Here is a 21,240-nt window from a genome sequence, read left to right as displayed (position 1 = left end):
CATCAATTACAAGCTCAGGGCTAAATTCGTCTTCACGGGCTTATCATTGCGCCGGGTCTTCAGTCTTGGGAGAAAAGCCCATATCCGTAAACTCAGAAACACCCGACCCACCCATTTTACCGCCTTCAAAGTAGAGATCTGTTAAACACTCCTGGTGGCGTGTTGGCTTCCACCATCACTCTCCTCTGTCTCTGCGAGTTTCAAAAGCGGTAAAAATGACTACCGCCATGGGACCTCCACCCCCAAGAAACCCCAATCCACAATCATCCTCTACTGGCGCCGCTACCACAGAACCGGAACCTAAAATCCTCGACACACCTCAAAACTCTTCCACAACAACAATGAAAATCGCCATGGGCCCACCTCCACCGCCGGCCCCAAAAAACTCTGACATTCCCGAACCGGAAACTGTCGAAAAAACAGAATCGAATTCGCTCAATTCCGATACGACGCAACTCAAGGAACAAATCGCGAAGCAGTCCTCGGTGCCTTACACCATTCCTGAATGGAGTGGGCCTCCTTGCCATAAGTTTTACCTTGAAGTTCTCAAAGATGGTTCCATTGTTGATCAATTGGACATGTAAGTGTTTTTAACATTCAATTCTTCATTATTTTTAGTGCTACTTAAATTCAATCAAAGAAAAGTTACTGGGAATTATGATCAACTTCAATTTTTTATGTTGAAACTTTTGCAGTTGCGAGAAAGGGGCTTATATGTTTGGGCGTGTAGATCTCTGTGACTTTGTTCTTGAGCACCCAACCGTTTCTCGCTTTCACGCCGGTACTTGCTTGCTCTTTTATTTATTTATGTTTTCTTCTAGATTACAGTCATTATGTAGTTAATCTGTTGGGTTGAATTTGTCTAAGTTAGTTCTCGTTCATTGAAGTTGTGATCAAAGGTCCGTTAGGTGATTGAGCCCCGATATGTTGAATCCTTGTTGAGTTTGAAATGTAACTGGAAACTGTGATCAAATAGTGCTCTTATGATGCCCAAAGCTGGAACTTAGGTTTGCCATATTAGCTTGCTGCATCTCATTTTTTATGTATGTAATCCTTAAAATAGGAAATTATGAATGCTGCTGCGAAGACCACTGGTGCTTTCAGTCAATCTTCTATAATATTCTAGGTACCTGCCAAAGCTGCCTATTAGGTAGCTCTGTATCCTATGCAATGGCCTATAACTGTGTACAACTGGCTACAGACATCCAAAAGCCAAATGAAGGATTATGAGAATTTTGTACTCCCATTGCTGTCACTGGGCAAGGTTTTTGTTTTTATTTTTTAGTGACTGTGTTGGGTGTTGTGAGCTGAAGCATGATCAATAAGAAAACTCTAGTGAATTTGTCGAGACCTTTTAATAGATATCAGGTAGCCGGCAAAAGAAATGATATAAATTCTATTTCTCTTTTAAATATACTTTTCCTCCTTGATATGTCAATGTTTAACTTAAGTATTACCTGGATTCTATTAGATATGAAGTGTGAAATATGCAAGATGAATTAGTGTCTTATGATTATGATTGCACTGATGTGCTCGTTATGCTTTTGGTTAATATTTTCTACTCTACAAATTCTGATGATGCACAATATATTTGGGAGCTCTCTTTTGTTGAAACTTGGAGATCGACGTTTAGAAGTCTAAATGACTTGATGTTCATCATATGATTAATTATATCTCTTTGTTAGTTCTACAGTTCAAAAGAAGTGGAGATGCCTACCTTTATGACATTAACAGCACGCATGGTACTTTTGTTAACAAGTGCCAGGTATTACCATGCAACAGTTAATTATTATTATTTGAACTATTGGCATTGAAGTATTTTTTTAGCATTTTAATATATTTAATTCAATTTAAAGGGTGTCTGATGTAGGGGTGGCCACTTTACGATTTTTAGAATCGGAACCACGGGTTTGGAACCGGTGAGAACCGGAGGTCTATGGTCCAGTTCTGGTTTCAATTTTTATTTTTGAGGAACTGTGAATCGCCGGTTCCAAGAACTAGCTGGAACCGGTGGTTTTTCCGACCGGTTAGAACCGGCAGTTCCAACGGTTCGAACCGACAGTTCTACCCGGATCCAACAATTTTTTTTATTTTTTCAAACATTTTTGTGAAATCTCCAAATTAACCCTCCTAACAACTATATAACGACTAGTTTTAAGGGTATTTGTGGAAAGTTGATTTTTTATATTTATTATAAATACCCCTTATCATTTAAAAAAAAAAAATTAAGTTCAAGCCTTTTTCTAAAAAAATAAATTAAGTTCTAGCCCATTTTTTAAAAAAAAATAAGTTCAAGCCTTTTTTTAAAACAATTAAATTAAATTCAAGCCTTTTTTATTTTTTCTTGAAGTTTTTTCTAAAACTTATTTCATAAATATTTAAATTTTCAATTCTCAATAAAAAATTGTTCCCTAATTTTTGATTTTATAATTATGCGATTTGCCGGAAAACTAGTTGGAGAATCGGCCGGAACCGTCGGTTTTGGAACCGTTAAGAAACCGTAACCGGAACCGTCAATTTCCGGTTCGGTTTCAGTTCCAGAATTTTTGGAACTGGAACCGTCAGTTTCGGAACTGAAACCGACGGTTCCGGAACCATGGCCACCCCTAGTGTGATGTATGTGTAAGTGTCAGTTTTTCAATGAATGTATTATATTTTGCGTGTTTCATTATCTAAATGAATGTGTCATTTATATTAGTCATTAAGTTGTTAAATAAAAGTCAGTCCTTCTATAATGAATTAGTTTCTATAGTCTTGTCCTGTAACAGAAGTTCTTCGAAAAGCACACAGATAGCTCATAAGAATGACATAGGAAAAACTGTTAAAATACCCTCAACCTTTCAAGTTTTTGGCATTGAGCCCTCAGCCCCTCATTGAGACTTCTATTTTACTGAGCCTTCCAACTAGTCAATTTAGTGTTATTGAGTACAATTCATAATGGATATCAGGAGAGTGGGACACATGTTGTTTGCTGCAAGAATTGGGGGCTAATATAAATTTTGTTGTCAAAATTGTAAGTCTGTTGCAACCATTGATGACAAGAGACGAAATTCAAAATTACTGAATATTAATTTCTGTTCACATTAAAAGTGCTTTCTTGATAATTCATAATTCTATTGTGAACATTAACTTTTGTTTGCTTTATTAACAACTAATTTATTTTGAACCCTTAGAATATACTCAATAGCATCAAACTGGTAAGATGGTGAATTCAATCTTAAACAAAAGAAAGGTCAATGGTTCAATAGAATAAGAGGGCTCAGTAGCAAAATCTCAAAAAACTCTGGGGCTTTTCATTTTTGTTTTTAAAAATAAAATTACATCAGGTTTTACTATTTCATCCATCATGTGAAAGAGATCCCATTATCCTTGGCTTCGGTGATAAAGTGATATGTTCTCTACTTCCCAATTAATTGAAGGTTCCTGCAAAATAGGTGGTTGTTTGTTTGTTTTTCCGATTTTGTTTTAATGCTTTTGTTATATTATTGGTGCTCAATTCCTTTACGTTGTTAATTCCTTTTCCTTTTCTGTTTATCAGGTTGAGAAAAGAGTTTATGTGGAATTGCATGTTGGTGATGTCATTCGGTTTGGCCAGTGAGTATCTTTTTACTTTACTTTTTTTCTTTGCCTATTCTTTTGTATCTTTCTTCCTTTCTCTTCTGATCAATAAAAGGAACCAAAGGAGTGGCACTGGCACCCATGTATTTTGAGTATGGCCTTCAAGCACCTCCAACAAAGCTATCCCTGAAGTTCACATAAGCAAAATGAATATAAATACAACTGAAAGACCTGTCCAAATATGTCTAACAACTTATTTTATGACATTAATTTATCTTTATTGACATTCAATGGAGATTCTATGTTTTATCTTTCTTTGTGTGTGCATCCCCCTTCCTCCAGAAAAAAAAAAAGCTCGAGTAGCTCACAATTCCCTCTCTTCTATGTTCTATAAAATAACTATTGAAATTGCTTCTCGTGTTTTATCCCTACAATGACAAATCCTCCAAGCAATAAATTTTATCTCCGTATTTTCACATTGATCTCACTGATCTCAATGGTAAATCTATTTTTTAAGCAGTTCTCTAGGTTAATTTCCCTTTCATTATCCATTGCCCTTGCTTGTGACAAAGGAGATGTCTATTGCGAAGCATTTTGCCCGTCTCATTGCACTTTCATCTTCCATGTAGTTTTCCCAAAAAAAAAAAAAAAGTGCTATTTCCTTGATTCTCCTTGTCCTCCAAATAGTTTTCTAGGGTTACCTTTTAAATAAATGAATAATTTTCTCCTTTAGTCAAATTGGTTCTTTTTTCCCTTCACTTCCATTGTCACATTTCATTGCTAGAAATTCGAATACCAGTATCTTGAGATTTTAGACAATCTCAGTGGCATGTTGTTCAGCAATATTTGTGCTACTATGTCTTTGATTCTTATGGGTTCACATATTCATTGTATATGCTTTATATGTTCTACATTTTAATATTACAGGAAGAGAACATGTGGTACGTTATTAGAACTGTTTGCACATGTTTATCATATGTATTTCTGATGATATTTTCTGTTTTTTCTTGTACAGTTCCTCTCGATTATACATTTTTCAAGGACCACCTGAATTGATGCCACCGGTAAGACTGTTGTCACAATGCAAAACCCATAATTATGTAATGATTAACTTGCACTCGAGACTTCTTTCTGTTTATGTTAAAACAGCTCATATTATTATCCTCAAAAATGTTTTAAAACAAATTCCCATTTTCATAAAGTGTTAATGTATGTGCATCTGCCAAGAAGAAAATGGCTAAAATTTCTAGTTTCAAAGATCAACTAAAAGTATAAATTCGCGGAAGAAACATGCCAGTGAGCCAGTGTCAGATGTTCTATGTCTCTTGCAGAGATTTTTTTGTCTTCTATCGTTATAATTGTGTCATGATTTCATGATGTCTATGCATGATCCGCTATAGTTTATCATGTGGATTTATGTTGTAGGAAAAAGACTTGAACATTGTCAGAGAGGCTAAGATCCGTCAGGAGATGCTTGATCGGGAAGCTTCACTGCGACGAGCAAGAGCAGAAGCATCTCTTGCTGATGGTATCTTATGGGGCATGGGAGAGGATGCTATTGAAGAAGATGAGGTTGGTGGTATATATTAATTTGGCTGTATTTTGCTGGAAATATCATTATATCCTGTCTACTACTGTTCTTAATTTAGCCATCACGCACTTATAATATAATATTGTTATTATCTGCTCTACAATAAATGTAACATATGTAGAGCTGGCAATTTTCGTCATTAACTTGCTTAAACAATGCGACATGAGATTAAATTAGGTGGGTTTAGCTTATACTTACGGGTCATAAACTGGTCAATCCGTTTATGACATGCTTCAAATCGTGTCTTAAGCAGGTTGACCTACCTAATCCGAATAAACCTGCAATAACCCGTTTAACTAATTGTGTAGGTAACAGATGATAAGCGAGAAGACTAAACCTATTAGGAACCATTTAATTTATACGACAATTTTTAACCTTGTGAAGAATTCATGATAACCTATTTTTACAGGTTAATTGCATAACCGGTTTCTATTATATTTGTGATCTGCATATTAAACAGATTACGCAGTTGTTGTGTAACCTGTTTAATATACATGTCCATGTTAGAGTTTCAACCCATTTATTTAAACAGGTCTTGTTTGGATTGAAAATTTTTTAGTATATCTACGTGTTAATGCTACCTGTTTATGATGCAAAAAAATGAATTTGCAGTCCTAAATGTATTATATACAATTGTTAGCGAACACAAGGAGATTTTATTTTCTTTCTCTTGAAAGGGAGCTTTACTACTATCTAATGTGCTTGCTCAGATCTTCTGATATATATCAATTTCGCTTTTGTTTAATGAGGAAAGTTGTCCTTGAATTACATCTACCATTTCTGCTAGACTTTTTGTGGTATGGATTTGAATGCTGATAAATAAATCATCCATCTTCCATAATTTTGGTGTTTGGATGTTTAGGATGATGGAGATGAAGTCACTTGGCAAACCTACAAAGGACAACTTACAGAGAAGCAAGAGAAAACCCGTGATAAAATAATCAAACGAAATGAAAAGGTGAGTGGTTTTCATTTTATATGGCCCCCCCTTCTCCAGTGAATTAATGTCTGATGTAACGATGTCTTTATTTCTTTTACACCTTAGGCTACTTTGTGGCTATGGCTAGCCTTTATATGCCCTTAGTTTATGTTTAAGTATATTCAAAAATGAAAAATAAGTTTCAACACACATTAAACTCTCTCTGTCTCTTGGATTACATTCACTGCTGTGACTGATCATCTGAACAGCATTCTACTTGTAAATATCAGTATACTTGATTGATAGAGGATAAAGTTTTCATTACATGATAATTACTTATAGATATTGAAAGCTATAAAATAATAGAAATAATGGTTAACAGGAATGTCGCTTGAGATTAGAAAGGTCCTGGGTTAACAACTTCTAAATAGAAAAAACCGGTCATATTTTCACAGTGAATTCATTATTCAATGTTGGACAAAAGTATTCAATATATTTAATAAACGATAATGACTTAAATTGTACAAAAACATATTTCCAGAGCTAAAGGAGGAAAAGATGCAAAACCTATGTACAATTATGGAACAAATATATGATAAAGAAGGCTTGAGTAATTGAAAAGATGAAGGAGAAATATACATAATAATGCTCCCAATGTTGCTAGGAACAGCAAGAGAATATCATTTATGATAGTCTCTGAAAATCTTTTTGTTTTTCTCGTGTTTCTCACACTAATTTATTGGTTGAATTTTGTTACAAAACATATTCTTGGTTGCAGATTGCTCATATGAAGAAAGAAATAGATGCTATTCGTGCTAAAGACATTGCTCAAGGTGGGTTGACACAGGGGCAGCAAACTCAAATTGCTCGTAATGAACAAAGAATGACACAGGTAAATGCCGGTGTTTTCTCCCAAGAATTGTCTGATGGTCCCTTTTTTTTTTCTTGGAGAGGGAAAGTCCCTTGTTCTCTCTCTCTCTCTCTTCTGGATGTTATTTTCTTGTGTCTGTTAATAGATCCTGGAAGAACTGGAAAACTTGGAAGAGACATTAAATGAAAGTATCAGAGAAAGTATTGGTGCACGTGCTGGAAGAAGATCTGGTGGTATGAGAAAGGGAACAGCAGAAGATGATGAAGAGTTGTCAAGGTACTTTAACATTACAAAGTTTCTTTGAGGAACAGACAATTTAAAGATTCCTAAATGATGTGAAATTTCATGATTTTGTCCCTCACCTATTGAATCATCTGCATGGTTTTTTATTTGGACTATATGATTCAGTCAACTGTATATATGATGAGTTTCAAATGTTTGATAAGGTCATATCACATCGAATTCCCTGAGGTTTAGCAGTGATTTCAATTCAGGATAACCTTTTTTAGAACAAATCCCTCCTCACAAATGTGCGATGTGATTAATTTGGAGGAGAGATTTTTCACTTCAAGAAAAATTATACAGAAATGGTGGAATTGTTATCTCAAAAAAAAAAAAAAAAAAAAAAAAAAAATCCTGATCTGTGATATAGCTAACCTCAACAGCTTAGGAGTAATTTACCCCTTTAATATTGATTAATTATGCACATTTATAAATAGTTAATGTTTGTCTTTTTGTTCTTCTCAGTGACGATGATGAATTCTATGACCGGACAAAGAAGCCTTCAATGCAAAAGGCGAGTGCAAATCAATCAGTTGAAACTGCTGATACTCTTCTTGACAAGAGAGATTCCATCCTGAAGGAAATGGAAAAGAAAAAGCAGCTGCTTTTGATTGAGAAAAATAAAATATCATCTGAAACTTTGGAAGAAACTGAAGCTGGTGACGCTCTTGATGCTTACATGTCAGGGGTGTCATCACAACTAGGTAGGGAATCACTGCATTTGTAAAATAATCCAGATAGTATATCCTTGAAAAGCATTTTTTATCTGACTTTTGTTGCCGATCTCCTTGTTAGTGCTTGATATGGAGAAAAAGTTGTCTGCTCTCCAATCTGAACTGGATAGGGTCTTCTTCCTATTGAAAATTGCTGATCCATCAGGAGCAGCAGCTAAGAAAAGGGATTCAAGAGTGGAAGAAGTGAATTCTGATAAATGTAAAGCTGAAGTACCTTCTGCTACTACTAAAAAGCAACCTGCTGCAGAACCAAAGAAAAGCAGTGGGATGGGAGAACCCATAGCTGCCTCTTTGATGAAAGAGAAAACTCCAGATTCCAGGGTTGGTGCCAAAGAATCAGAAAAGAAGCCAGAACCTGACAAGATTGCCATCAATGCACCTGATGTTAAACCTGCTGTTTATACTGTTGTGAAGCCTCAATGGCTTGGTGCAGTCAATGATACAGAAATGAAAGAGATCAAACAAGAAGTATTGAATATAGATGACTCTGACGAGTTTGTTGATTACAAAGACAGGCAAAAAATCCTGATAAATTCTGATGGTGCACAAGGCAAGGACGATTCTGACCTTGAAAGTGCTGCTCCTGGTCTGATAATAAGGAAGCGGAAAGAAACTGAGGAACCTGGAGACGATGGTAAAAAGGCTACTGCTGAACAGTCCATAACATCCTCTATGGAAGCTGAGCTTACAGCAGAAGATGCTGTAGCATTGTTACTGAAGCATAAAAGAGGGTATCATGCAGAAGATGAGGGAGGTGGACATCAAAGCCAAGAGAGAGGCAGAAGTCAACATAATAAAGATAGAAAAAAGCAAAAAAGAGTACTTGGTCCTGAGAAACCATCATTTCTCAACAGCAATTCAGATTATGATTCCTGGGTGCCTCCTGAAGGTATAAGCTCCCTCCCTCCCTCCTTCCAGTGACAACTTCAAGTTTAGGCGTAACACTAGTTGCTGAATTCATAAACTGTTATCATGCATTGAAAGTTTGGCATTTCTTGTTATTACTTTAAAATTGATATTCTATGCAGGACAATCCGGTGATGGGCGAACTTCTCTGAACGATCGATATGGATACTAAGTGGACATGCTTGGCTTTTCGTGATATTTGTCCATGAACGTGATCTATCATGGCGAACATGTTTTAGGAGGAAAAGGCGACACTATGCTCTTCTTTGTGATGTCAGTTATCTGTTCAAATCAGAAGCATCCAGCAAAGTAATGTGATTTTGTTCAGCACTCAACAAGGCAAATATAGAGAGGTGGCTGAAAGTTGCTTAATGTCATCATTGATCTGATTGAATTTGGTGACACTATTTCAAAGCTCTAGGTCGGATACATACATCAGGGATTATTTCTTGAAGGATATGGTTCCGAGATATATACCTCTTTGTATTTGATCTTGTCATGAAGCATTTTTATATACTCCGGTGCAGAATCAAACCATTGTACTGACTGATACTCAAGTCTCAATAAAAAGATCTCTCCACTGTACATGAAGCCCAGATTCTGAAACTGTATGCCCTGTTTCCTTTCACTGTCCAGGTAATAATATCCATGCATCAAATAGGTAGGGACTACTACAGTATGTAACCCAGCGGGGAAATCTCTACCTGCAAATTTCTGCTGAGGGATGAAATGCCGGAATGGAATTTAGGTTATCTCATTGACAATTTATCACTTTCAATATTATTCACTTCAAACATTAGCTAACAATGCACAGAAGTGAATAAATCACACTCGCATGCTGTATCTATGTTTACTTGTAGACAAAAGTTTGTATTTATATATGTATTATTCTCTAATATTTTAGAATTAGCAATTTTGATACCTATTTTAAGTATAGCATTTTTGTTCGTGATGATGAAATTATAAAATTCACTCTATTTAGTTTCTCGTGTTTCAAGGTATATTACACTTTGGTCCTAAAATTTTTATACCAGAATAACAAATGAATCTCTCAAAGAAGTGTACTTAGAATCAAATAATTACTAAAATCGCTAGTAAGGATCAAAGTGTATTAAAATAAATTAGAAATCAATTAGAAATCACCCAGTTCATAATGACGAAGAATAAGACCAACTCGCAGGTTTAAATATGAACCAATAATCTACCGAAACACATTCTATCTAGTCAATAGTTTCTGCAGATCCCTTGTTTTCTTGTGGTTGTGGCTTTGAAAGCCAACTCAGAGTTTGTCACAGAAGTGTGCCTTCACAAATATATTACGAAGTAGATATACTTCAGTTATTCATAATTCATATTTACATTAATGAGGAAAAACATATGGAATAGGCCACAATACCATCACAGATACCGCGGGCAAAATATAAACAACAATAGGAAATACAGTTGATCGCTTCCAGCGAACTTCTGTGCTCTATCAGAATTTCCTCATATTATGCAGGCACGTTAGAATAAGTCTCGACTACATCACAAACTCCATGAATCCTCGATATAGATTGTCAACTAGCGGAGATAAATGCTGCATGATCTTAGCACCAGTTCTTAGAACCACACACATCCTTGCTGATTTGACTCGAGAGAAGCTTACATGCAGGGGACCAAGAACTTACAGCTGCAGAACAAAAGTTCACGTTTGCTATACAATGCGTCATTAGTCAATATGACCAAATGAAGTAGAGACCATACCCAGTGGAGATGTTGGGAACAACTCTAAAGATATATACAGGCACTGCTCAGCTAGTCTCTACTATTAAGCTCTTGTGAGATTGTGGACTTCTCAAATCATGCTCAGATTTGGAAACAGGCCGACACCTATAAAAGTGGTGTAAGTGTAGTTCAACATCAAAAGAAGCCCTCGCAATGGATCAGTTGAAAAAATATGGTGATTCTAACACATCCCGCAGATCAAAGTCTCCTCTTTCAGGTAAAGGAGGAAATGGCAATGTGGGAAAAGATTCCTGAAAGCTCTCCAGCAACTGTTCAGAAAATAAACAGATACATAATTACTTAACATGATAAAAGGAGACAGGAAGACGAGTTCGGATTTGACACAATTTTGCCAAAATTCAAAGAAAAAAAAAAAAAAAGATCAAGAATGGTTCTAATAAACATTGATCAGTATTCCCTCAAATATATACCCAAAATCAAGTGTTGTTTGCAAAAATATCCTTGGTACTGTGCATTTTCTACCTTCCTTTCTGTCTCCCTCAACATTTCAACAAACCCATAACATAAAACTTAAATTGGCATGGTCTCGATAAATACAGGATCTCCAGCAACAGCTCAGCTCAATCTATAGGAAGATTCAGTAGTGGGACACTTACATTCTCCAATATTGGTATTTCATAAAGCTCAACAAACTTTTGCCTAAGTATCCTGTTCATTTCATCCACATCACATGCATGCGTCCAGTATGAATCATGAACTCCTGTTGTCAAGTACCAGTATACAATATTAGAGTCAAAACTAAGAACAAGAAAGCAAATGAAAGGAAAATACAAAATTAAAGGACCTGCGAAGGTTAAGCCTGCCCTTTTGCAGGCAACTGCAGTCATCATCATATGAGAGCCATCAAGTGAGTGAACAAAATTTGGTGGGAAAGCTGTTCTCTGTCGCTTGATCATAATCTGTAATCACAAGACCTCCAAATTTGAGACAAAAACCAGCAATCCAATTTCGGTTCTTTTTTCTCTCAATGTTTTGCTCAGAGATGAAAGCCAGATAATTTAAAGAACCCAAAATTATGACTTTCTCCTATTTTTCTTATAATCATAGTTGGCCCAAAATTTATTCCATTGCAGCTGCACATTTTTACGTCTAGGTGGATAAAAACTATAGCCTATCTTAAACTGAGCACATGTTCAAGTATAATTCAACGTGCTGGATAAATTCCAGACCAGGTTCATAACTGGAGTGCAAAGCCAGATTGTTATTTCCCTTGGGGGAATTCATCATTAACATGTGTGGAAGAGGAATCAATATGCTTAAATATATGATTCAGATCTTTATATAATGTGCACAGCGGACAATCGAAAACAGTAGCATAAGATAACTGAAACACAAATCAGCATAGAAAAAAGGGTCAGGCTACCTTTTCAGTTTCTTGTTGCAGGGTTAAAACCTGTAGGGAAGTTTTTATCTGCAATTTTGAAAGTAGCAGATAGATAACTAGATATGGCCTCATAATCCATTTGAACATAATAACAATAATGAATAACTGATTACGATGCTACAAATCCACAAAACTCACTAGATGTCTTCCTAATTTTCGGTAGGGTTGCACCACAGGAAGTCCTAGAGGAGTTGTCCACCTCACTGGCTCATTTTCAGATGCAATAACCTGATCATCGTCAAGTTATTTAGTAAATAACCAAAACATAAAAAGAAAAGGAATTTGTTAAGTAAATCTTAAAAATATGAATGAGAGAAAAACACCTTTGCGCATTCCCCAAGCCAGCTCATGATACTTCGTGCAGCTTCAAACATCTCCCCCAAGGCAGTTAAAGTCACCTGCTCAAAAGCAGTAAAATACAATATTATGAATGATGCATTTGCTATTTGGTGAGTTGGGGCTGAATAACTGCCAATCTTTCATTTCTACCTTTGCAGCGTAGCAAGATGCACCAAAGATCTCCGATTCATCTGCAATAAAACCACGTTCTTTCAACCTCCTCTTAATTTGATCTCTTGCTCCAATATAAGTGACACCATATACAGATGTCATCACTGTCTGCTTCACCAATTTCCTATCCACCTAGTAAACATCCAACAGCCAGAGTCAACTATTAGTTTGAAAGCCTAAGAAATTACTCACTACATGAAAAATGACAAATATACAATTAGAAGAAAGTAAAAGCTTGTTTGACAGCTAATATAATCCAGAAATGACAGTTTGCTGACAACCTGATTAATTAATGTCTTTGCACGCAATGCATCTGGAAAAACTACAGGATCTTTCTCTGCATCCCTCCGCATGATATTGAGTACCCTACATTACAAATTTGTATTTTTATCACTGTACTGCTTCTGTATACAACTTGTAACACTGTCATGCTCAAAACTCTTGCGCTATAATGCTAGAAACCAACTTACCTAGAGGCTATTCCGGAGTAGACGTCTGCAGGCTTCTCTCCAGTAACCAGATTAACAGCAGCTGCTCCTGACTGTAGAATATTTTCAATGATATCAAAGTGAACCCAGGGCCGTAATTTGGTTAGTATGGAATGGAATAACCTCCATTCCTGATTCCATTCCGTTCCAAATGTTTTTCGAAACTTAAAATTCATTCTTTACCATTTCATGAAAATTTAGTTTGAAATTCGGTAATTCTGAACTTTTCGACTATAAATACAAATCTACTCTGTTGTGGTATATTTCAACATATAAATTATAAAATTTAATAAGGAATAACCAATATATATTTATTTAAATTAAGTATTAATAGGAATCACAGTTAAATTGCAATAAAACAGCAAATTAATATCTCATATAACTAAAGATTCAGTTCGTTAATGAGAAATGGGTATATATTTTCATTTGACAATTTTCATTTAATTAATGGTAATGAAGTAATAACTAAGATATAAATTAGAAAGTTGATATGATTATGAAATTGATATAACATGTAAATTGATTTTTCATTCTATTGATAGTATCATTAAGTTAAATAATGTATATATACACATATAACTGTAAACACATATGATTTTATTCCTAAGATCAAGCTATATACATATTGTTTCCTACTTTACATTCTATTAGCATAACGACAACAAAACCCAACAATATAATTACATACAGATATAAGAAAATAAAAGCAGAAAACATATCATGAGAATAATTCATATGAAAAATTTTCAGAAGTTTCAGTCAAGCATTGATGATGCAGGAGCATCCAAGTTAAACTAGAAGTCTTTAGTTTTCATTTTTTGTTTAGCATTCCTATATAGTATATATATTAATTAATTAGGAACATTCAAGTTTTGTTCTTTAATTTAATATTTCATGATATTTTAGTATTTTATTATTAAAATGTAAAATTAAAAACTAAAAAATAATAAAAATAAAATTTCAGTATATAGATTGGAATATGAAATTTTTTATTAAGTTTCCATTCCATATCCAGTACCAATATCTTAAGAAAGATATTCCATTTTACATTCCGAATTCCGAAATTCCATTCTAAATTAAAATTTGGTTTAGAAAGGATATTATATTCCAAACCAACTTACACTCCTAAGTGAACCCGTATATTTTTCAACAAAAAAAAAAAAAAAAAAAAAAAAAAAAAAAAAAAAAATCAAAAATTCAACAATGACTAGCATGCAAAACAGGTTATAACATTTGAAACATTGGAGATCATTGAAGAAATACATAATCCAATACTGGCATTCCATTCTAGGTGAGGGCATTACCTTGTCTCTACCTAGTGCAGCATAGTGTTGTAGGCCATTGCAGGAACCATCCTACAGAAAACCAAGACAAGGAGAAGTGTCTCAATACAAGTTACGACACCAAACAGGTGGGACACAGCAATCATGACATGAGGCCTAGGAAAACAGCAATCACAGTGTCCACTAGAACAAATAAAACCAACAAAGATAGGTATTTGTTTACTTTCCAAGCAGAGAGCTTTTTGTTCTTCCTTGTATTTAGATTCCCCTATTCATTTCAACCTACTTGTTAACATGCAAGTAACTTGAGTCCAACTAGAGGTATAATCAAGGCAAGACAAATCAATACAATGTCCCAGTCGAACTTGATTTGCTTGGAAAATTAGAGGCTCAAAACTTGACACTAGCTCAATCAAGCTTTATTTTTTACCCTTGAGCTCGGCTCCTTCAGACATCTATGTCACAATCCAGCTAGGTACTTTCTAACTTATCTAGAGAACTCCACAAGTTCACAAGAATACAATCTGACAATAATTTGGAGAAATTACCTGATGAATGGGGATATGTGAAATAAACGTTTCGGGAGAGGAACTTCTCAGAGCTTCAGTTAGATCCATGCACACTGCCAAGCACTGAAATGGATCTTCTGCATGTAACCACCAACGCTTTCCTTCAAGAGGTCTGTCTGCAGAATCAAATATATCATCCAAGTGATTCTCAGTAAAAGCTATTCGACCATCATATGAGAACTTGTCTACACCACCAGCAAATAGATTTGCAAGGTGTATCTTCAGCCAGCGTAAGCCTGAATTTCCTAAAGGGCGCCCCTCAGCAAACTCCAAAATGCCCCGGCACAGATCTGAACCAAGATGGTTCAAGTACGGGTGCATAGGATATGCACGCCCTCGAAAGTCAAGGTTATGTGGATAATAAAATCCTTCTTCATCCTTCATTTTCCGTGCTACCTGAACCCAATCAGAACGTTGGCATAATCACTGCATAGAAATTAAAAATGGTACTATTGTATTTGAGGTGAAATGGTTCTTACAGCAAGTTTAAGTTCTGTGTCACAGCGCTGTGAGTGCCTTTCCTTGTTCTCCTTCTTCACAGCCTTGACTCTCCACTTCCATTTCTTCAGCAGTGCTTCATTTTCAGTATCTGGCTCCTCAGGTAAAGGAACCTGCAATGGGGAAGTCTGACGATTTGATTTTGTTCTACTATGGTCCTTTTGGTAAAATATTATATACTTTAGTCCCGAAGCTTTTATTTAAACAACATTTTTGCCATTGAGTTTTCAAATGAAATAACTTTTTGATCTCTAAAAAATTAAAACTTGAGGGACCAAAATGTTATCCTAAGGCGAGGAACCAAAATGTATGGAAGAATTAACATGTATATCATTTGAAAGTAGAGGATTATGTAATTCACTTTTACAAAGAAGGAATGTATCTATTTTTTTAAACCTGCAATTTTTGTAATTTAATTATAAATATTATAAAATAAAATAAGAAAATAACAGAAGTGACTCACGTCATTTCGGTCCACCAAATCAGCAAGCCGTCCTCCACTATTCCATATTCTATCTATAACAGCAAGTATCCTCTTATTTATCCTCCATTTTGTACGTCCAAGTGTATCCAGAGCCTGCTTAATTCAAACAAATGACCAAAATAGGTGAAATCTAATGCACACCAAGAGCTTATAAATAAGACATGCATTTCTCAAATGTTAGCAACCACAGAGACTTCACTGCAAAAATAAATATTGCAAAGTAAAAGCATGGCCGCCATAATCTAATGTTTACAAACCTCAAACACTGGTTGTAATTGCTCTTTAGAGGTCTGCCTCACTGCTTCACGTTGTTGCCTGACACCATGTGTGCGCATGACATAGGATGGCAAGAATAAGTGTGCTCCTTTGTCATAACTGCAAAAGACATGGAGAACATGGTTGACAACACAATTAAAGAAAATTCAGTAAACTATTTACACAGTTCTTTAAAAGTGAAAATAACATCCAAATGCCAGATCCTGATTAGTTACAAAACATCATCATAGAATTGAAACTTCTATTTATAGTTTTGATGCTGAAAGGCATCAACTACAAAAAAGCAAGGATTCCAACTAAATGTTATTATCAAATATCGATTTAATTTTGAGTTGCTGCTGAAAAATTCATCAGGAATGTATAGAATTTCTATATGCATATTCATCTTGCGGATTAAGTCAAGTTGTGACAAGGCCTACTGTCAGCCAAAAGCTTTTCCTTCCCAGCTAAGACATTGACCAATCCCAGCCGAAAAAATAAAAATATGCAACATATATGTATAATTATTATCTGACAGGTAGGTTGGGTTGAGCCTTCAGAAAAAAGTGAATCCCAAAGCCAGAACAAGGTCCATTTAACTAGTATGACTTGAACAGTCAGTACTAGGTCAGGCCAAGAGAGAAATCACTTGGCCAAGTCCAGCATTTTCCTGGGTCAGACTTCCAAAATCAAGCAGAAGGATCTCGAAATAGTTAACAACTTCTTTTCTCCAACTTACAAGATGTCATATTAGAAAAGCTAAAATCACAAAAAACATACATTGCAATGTGAGAAGCATTAAATCAACTTCTCCTTTCCCAGTTGCTAGTTCACTTTTCAAAGAACTGCAATGCCTTATATAAAGCAACTCAACAAGATAACCAAATGCGAAATTTTTGGAGCTAGGAGATTATATCCCTTGTAAATGATCAATACTAATGTAACTATGTAACTGAAGGTACCCTACCCTGTCCACTTGACTGGTGGAACCAACATTGGCATGTAAGGAATCACCATGTGCCTTGCCTGTGTAGAGAATCAATTAGTGGGAAAAAAAGTTCAGCAACTGTAAAAATCAACTACTCTTATTCCTTTGAGCTCTCATATTCCAGAAACTATTTTATCAGCTTAAATAAGGCTTAGTTGTTGTGGTTGTTGTTATAGACTAGAAATGGCCATTGAATTATCAGCATATGAATTCAATCTGACAAGATTACTAACACTTCTCTCAAGGCCTTTCAGAACTAGTGGGTCACATTGAATGACACCATATCTTCTGCTGCCCTTCCTGTTCAAATAAAGGACAATGAGCTCTAACTTGAAGCATGGGGAGAAGAAGAATATTTAATAAGGCAAATGATACAAAATAACAATTGCACACCTTTCTCCTTGTGTCACAGTTCTGAATGTGTGTACAAATGCAGGTCGAATATCAGGTGGACCATCAGCTCTTTGATCAGCAGGAGGCTGTATATAAGCTGTTCGTATCAGTAGTTCAATCACTCGGCTCCCAACCTACAATGTGGAGAGATACAGATCACATTTACATGTACCATATAGATCAGGAAAATTAAAAACTCTTCTCCACTTAATACATAGTGATGCATACCTTAGCCTTAGCATCCTGGCTCCAAGGTTTTGAATCATCTTGCCCCTTCACTATCTGCCTCACTGCAGGCAACTTTTGTTTCCTAATCAAATCAGTAACTTTTTTTCTCAACTTCTCTTGCTCCTTTACCATGTCATTGGATTCTTCCTCCTGATTTTTTTCACTGTTTCGAGTTTTTTTCTTCTTTGTTTTCTCCAAAAACTTGTGTATTCTGACCTGAAACACCACGGGAACAGTTATCAGCACTCAGTTGCAAGAAATTAAGAGGACTGAAGAAGTTGATGGTATAATACTTGGACTAGGATTAGCATCCTTATGTAGTTTTCCTTTTAGTTTGATGAAAACCAATGCGAACGACAAGGTGCTACTTAACGTCAAAATAAGGAACAATATTTTCAGTTTCACCCATAAGCATAGAGTACAAATGATGTACATGCAAAACCCCAACCCTGACTAAAATTTTCTGCTTTGTTCCTGGACTACAAAAGTATTCAAATACATACAAGACATTAAAAATGTATATACAAATGTAAATATGCATACAACTTATTGCTGTATCCGACAGGGAAGCATTGGACTTTGAACCCGCATTGACAAAAAGTGTCGAGCAAGATAAGGTAACTTCAATGCTTTAAGTCCAGCATGTATATTATGTGAAAATTGATATACGCTGTAGAAAAAGCTGACAGCTAAATAAGGCCTGTGCTAAAAAAAATTAATATTCAAAAATATTGGAATCCTGACATCTGTTACAAAAGATTGCTTTGCCCTGCTTGCATCCTGATGGCCTAATAGCACCTTTTAATAAACACAAGAACTCAAGAGCACCAGATACTAAACCTCATAATAGGAAGCAACAGTTATATAGGGAATAAAAGATCAACCAAAACTGTTCTCTATCCATCAATTTCCAAATCTCAAGAAAATTAATCTCTGGTCAAGTCAGAATGTCAAAATATTGCTGATATTTTGTAAGATAACAAATTCTCAAGCAAGACCTAGTTCCATTGGGATCAAGGCTGCATCAAGTCTAAATCCCCGAACTTACAGAATTTACATGCAAATTCTAATTTATCATGCTCCATTAAGGCTTCAAAACATAAGTTGCAAAAATGATTATTGCAAGAGGTAATTCTAACGCCTTTTTCTAACTCCAGTACCCTTCATCGAGGCTGCTGGGAATCAGTTTTTACCTTTCTCTGATCCTGCTCAATCTGTAGGTTCTTATTTTCTATTCCTAATTTCCAATTCGTAACACATAGCCATCAAAAATTGTACAGACTAATTTCTGCTAAGAAGATAACAAGCAGCAAATAAACGAACAAAACAACTTAGATATCGCACCTCCTGGTCAATTGCATCACCAACTGTAAGAGCGGCAGCCACAACCCTTGCACATCCATGTTCCCCACCCGTCATTACCAGCGCCATCAGCTTATGCATTGTAATAACCGCCATCATATCAGCCGGCAACTGATCAAAGTATGGAGCATAAGCTGCCCTACACTTTCCCTCTCTAATCAACTCTTGCTCTTTCGAAATGGCATCTTTCAAAGGCTCAAACCAACCAAGAAACAAAGTCTTCATATAAGGTAAATTTGGTGCCAATTTTTGCTTACACATATCCATCAAAAGCTCTTTATACTCTTTTGCTGCCTGTTCCCAAGCTTCAGTTTCAATCTTCACTTGCCTTTTCCTCAATCTTTGATACTTCCATGATGCCATTCCAAGTTCCTTCCTTCTCCGATGTTCTTTCTCTCTTCCCTCTTCTTTCCTCATTTCATGCAACAATTCTTGCACTTCTTCAACCACTGAAACATCCTCGTCAACATCTGTTGATGATGAAAGAGCCTCAGCTACATTAACATACCCTCTAGGGGAAATCCCACTATGCAAGTACCCACTAGACATAGATATAGACATACCATAACGATTACTACAGCAGCAGTTCCTTAAAAACCCAAAAGTGGGTTTGCCCATATATTCCTCATGTGTCAATATTTCACCAAGTCGGCAAATCCCCGGTTGTGAATTCGATATATTTGGTGGATACCATCGAATTTTTGAAACGCCTTGTTTGGCTACGTTTCTCCACATAATAGTGGATCTTTTTGGTGAGTTTACAGAGAGAATTTCAGGTTTCTTATGGAGAATAAAGAAATTATCGAATTTTTTTGTAGAGAGTAAAGAGGGATTGTTACTTAACATCAAATGTATCAAATTTTTGGAAGAAATTAACAAAAAAAGAGAGAAATTAAGGAGATAATTAGAGAGAAAATGGAGAATTCACGGAAGGAATTGAACTGATATATTGAATGTATGATAGTGGCTGTCTAAAACCCTTCTAAAACCTGGTTCAGTGTTTCCTCTAATAGGGGGCCTTTTTCACAAATTTCAAATGTTTAAGGACCTCCCAATCAATATTAAACTTTCTTTTCTCTTTTTCTTTTTTTTTTTTTCTTTTTTGAGGAGACTCATATTAAACAGAATCATTTCAAAAAATTAAATTAATTCCATGCTTATTTTGCAAAATAGCAAAACAAAATGTACATATAGTGATTTTAAAAAAATGTATGTACAGTATATATAATATTATTATTTTAAAATAAAAATATAATATTAGGCGGACAACATTATCTTTTTTTAATATTATTGTTTTTAATTAAGTTAATATTCTAATGAGTTAATATTACTAATTGAAGCTCCGTTTATTTTTGAAAAATAATTTACCTTTTAAAAATATTTTGTAAGGCAAAGATTTTCTTTGAAATTCAAAATAAAAAGAAAATTCAAAATAACTTATTATTTTTTGTTGTTAATTGCAATATTGAAATTGAGTTAAAAAATTTATTAAAACTTCAATTTATAGCACCATAAAACTATTTACAATAATGCAATTTATTGTTAAACACGAGAAAAATTTTAAAAAAAAAGATAAATTATAAAAGTCGCTAGTGAGTGACTGATAGGAGCGACTATTGATAATTGGCGTAGTTGAAAGTTAAATATTTTTCTCTCATTTTTTTTTTTTTTTCACTTTTAGGTTCTTACTTTTACCAGCAGTTTTGCCTTCTTGATTTTGTGAAATATATGAATATATTATTTTGAAGAGCATTCCATCAAAGTCATATTTTAAGAGACATGGAGTTGAACTTTATAATATTGCAAGCAAAAAGCAATTTTCTCCGAATGAATCTTTTGCTCTAGCATTAAAAATAAAAGAAAATAGTTACTCCAGAAAAATCTTTATTCTAAAATTAAATGATTTAAATTACAAATGGCTGAATGCATAATTTTTTCTCTGAATTTTTTTCAAACTACCATTTATACCTCTTTAACTTTGCAGAGACAGTCTGTGCCCGTTAAGTGACATTTTTTTTTAGCTTTTTATAGCGCATAAACTTAAATGCAAACCCCTTAAATTTTATCCGGCGCGGCAAAAACAACATCGTTTTATGTTATTAAAGTCACATCTCTCATCCTCTCTCTCTCTATGTCGCGCTTCTTCTTCTTC

At 35.0% G+C, this 21,240-nt stretch overlaps 2 protein-coding genes across 2 annotated transcripts; one reads left to right on the top strand and one right to left on the bottom strand.

The window, feature by feature from the left end:
- The first annotated feature begins 70 nt into the window (after positions 1-70).
- LOC105646773 (SMAD/FHA domain-containing protein) lies at positions 71-9,757 on the top strand. Its single transcript, XM_012232703.4, has 12 exons — positions 71-580; positions 696-781; positions 1,686-1,765; positions 3,539-3,594; positions 4,574-4,622; positions 4,984-5,130; positions 6,012-6,107; positions 6,847-6,960; positions 7,085-7,215; positions 7,687-7,925; positions 8,017-8,844; positions 8,984-9,757. Exons 1-12 carry the CDS (start codon positions 216-218, stop codon positions 9,031-9,033), a joined length of 2,241 nt encoding a protein of 746 aa, XP_012088093.1. The 5' UTR covers positions 71-215; the 3' UTR covers positions 9,034-9,757.
- Positions 9,758-9,956: 199 nt separating this feature from the next.
- Positions 9,957-20,074, bottom strand: LOC105646775 (DNA/RNA polymerases superfamily protein). The gene is made up of 19 exons (XM_089720133.1): positions 19,071-20,074; positions 17,727-17,942; positions 17,499-17,632; positions 17,339-17,405; positions 17,085-17,143; positions 16,120-16,237; positions 15,842-15,955; positions 15,360-15,491; positions 14,860-15,276; positions 14,333-14,383; positions 13,011-13,081; positions 12,822-12,906; positions 12,520-12,672; positions 12,354-12,428; positions 12,169-12,258; positions 12,010-12,057; positions 11,431-11,545; positions 11,243-11,346; positions 9,957-10,894 (listed from the first exon to the last, which is right to left on the bottom strand). The coding sequence occupies exons 1-19, from the start codon at positions 19,932-19,934 to the stop codon at positions 10,784-10,786; spliced, it is 3,024 nt and encodes a 1,007-aa protein (XP_089576259.1). The 5' UTR covers positions 19,935-20,074; the 3' UTR covers positions 9,957-10,783.
- Positions 20,075-21,240: the final 1,166 nt, after the last annotated feature.

This window comes from Jatropha curcas, chromosome 4 (genome assembly GCF_041381405.1).
Source record: "Jatropha curcas cultivar XTBG-Jc1 chromosome 4, XTBG_Jcur_1.0, whole genome shotgun sequence".
In the NCBI taxonomy this organism is placed as follows: domain Eukaryota; kingdom Viridiplantae; phylum Streptophyta; class Magnoliopsida; order Malpighiales; family Euphorbiaceae; genus Jatropha; species Jatropha curcas.
This window is presented reverse-complemented; position numbering and strand designations above follow the sequence as displayed.

What these genes read in the sequence shown, in the direction of transcription:
- LOC105646773 (XM_012232703.4), top strand. Translation starts at nt 216, where the DNA reads ATGACTACCGCCATGGGACCTCCACCCCCAAGAAACCCCAATCCACAA. An exon ending in ATGCTATTGAAGAAGATGAG is followed by an intron (nt 5,131 to 6,011) that starts GTTGGTGGTATA and finishes TTGGATGTTTAG; the next exon opens with GATGATGGAGATGAAGTCAC. An exon ending in AGGGGTGTCATCACAACTAG is followed by an intron (nt 7,926 to 8,016) that starts GTAGGGAATCAC and finishes TCTCCTTGTTAG; the next exon opens with TGCTTGATATGGAGAAAAAG.
- LOC105646775 (XM_089720133.1), bottom strand. Translation starts at nt 19,934, where the DNA reads ATGTTAAGTAACAATCCCTCTTTACTCTCTACAAAAAAATTCGATAAT. An exon ending in ACACAGAACTTAAACTTGCT is followed by an intron (nt 15,277 to 15,359) that starts GTAAGAACCATT and finishes GATTGGGTTCAG; the next exon opens with GTAGCACGGAAAATGAAGGA. An exon ending in CACATATCCCCATTCATCAG is followed by an intron (nt 14,384 to 14,859) that starts GTAATTTCTCCA and finishes GGTTTTCTGTAG; the next exon opens with GATGGTTCCTGCAATGGCCT.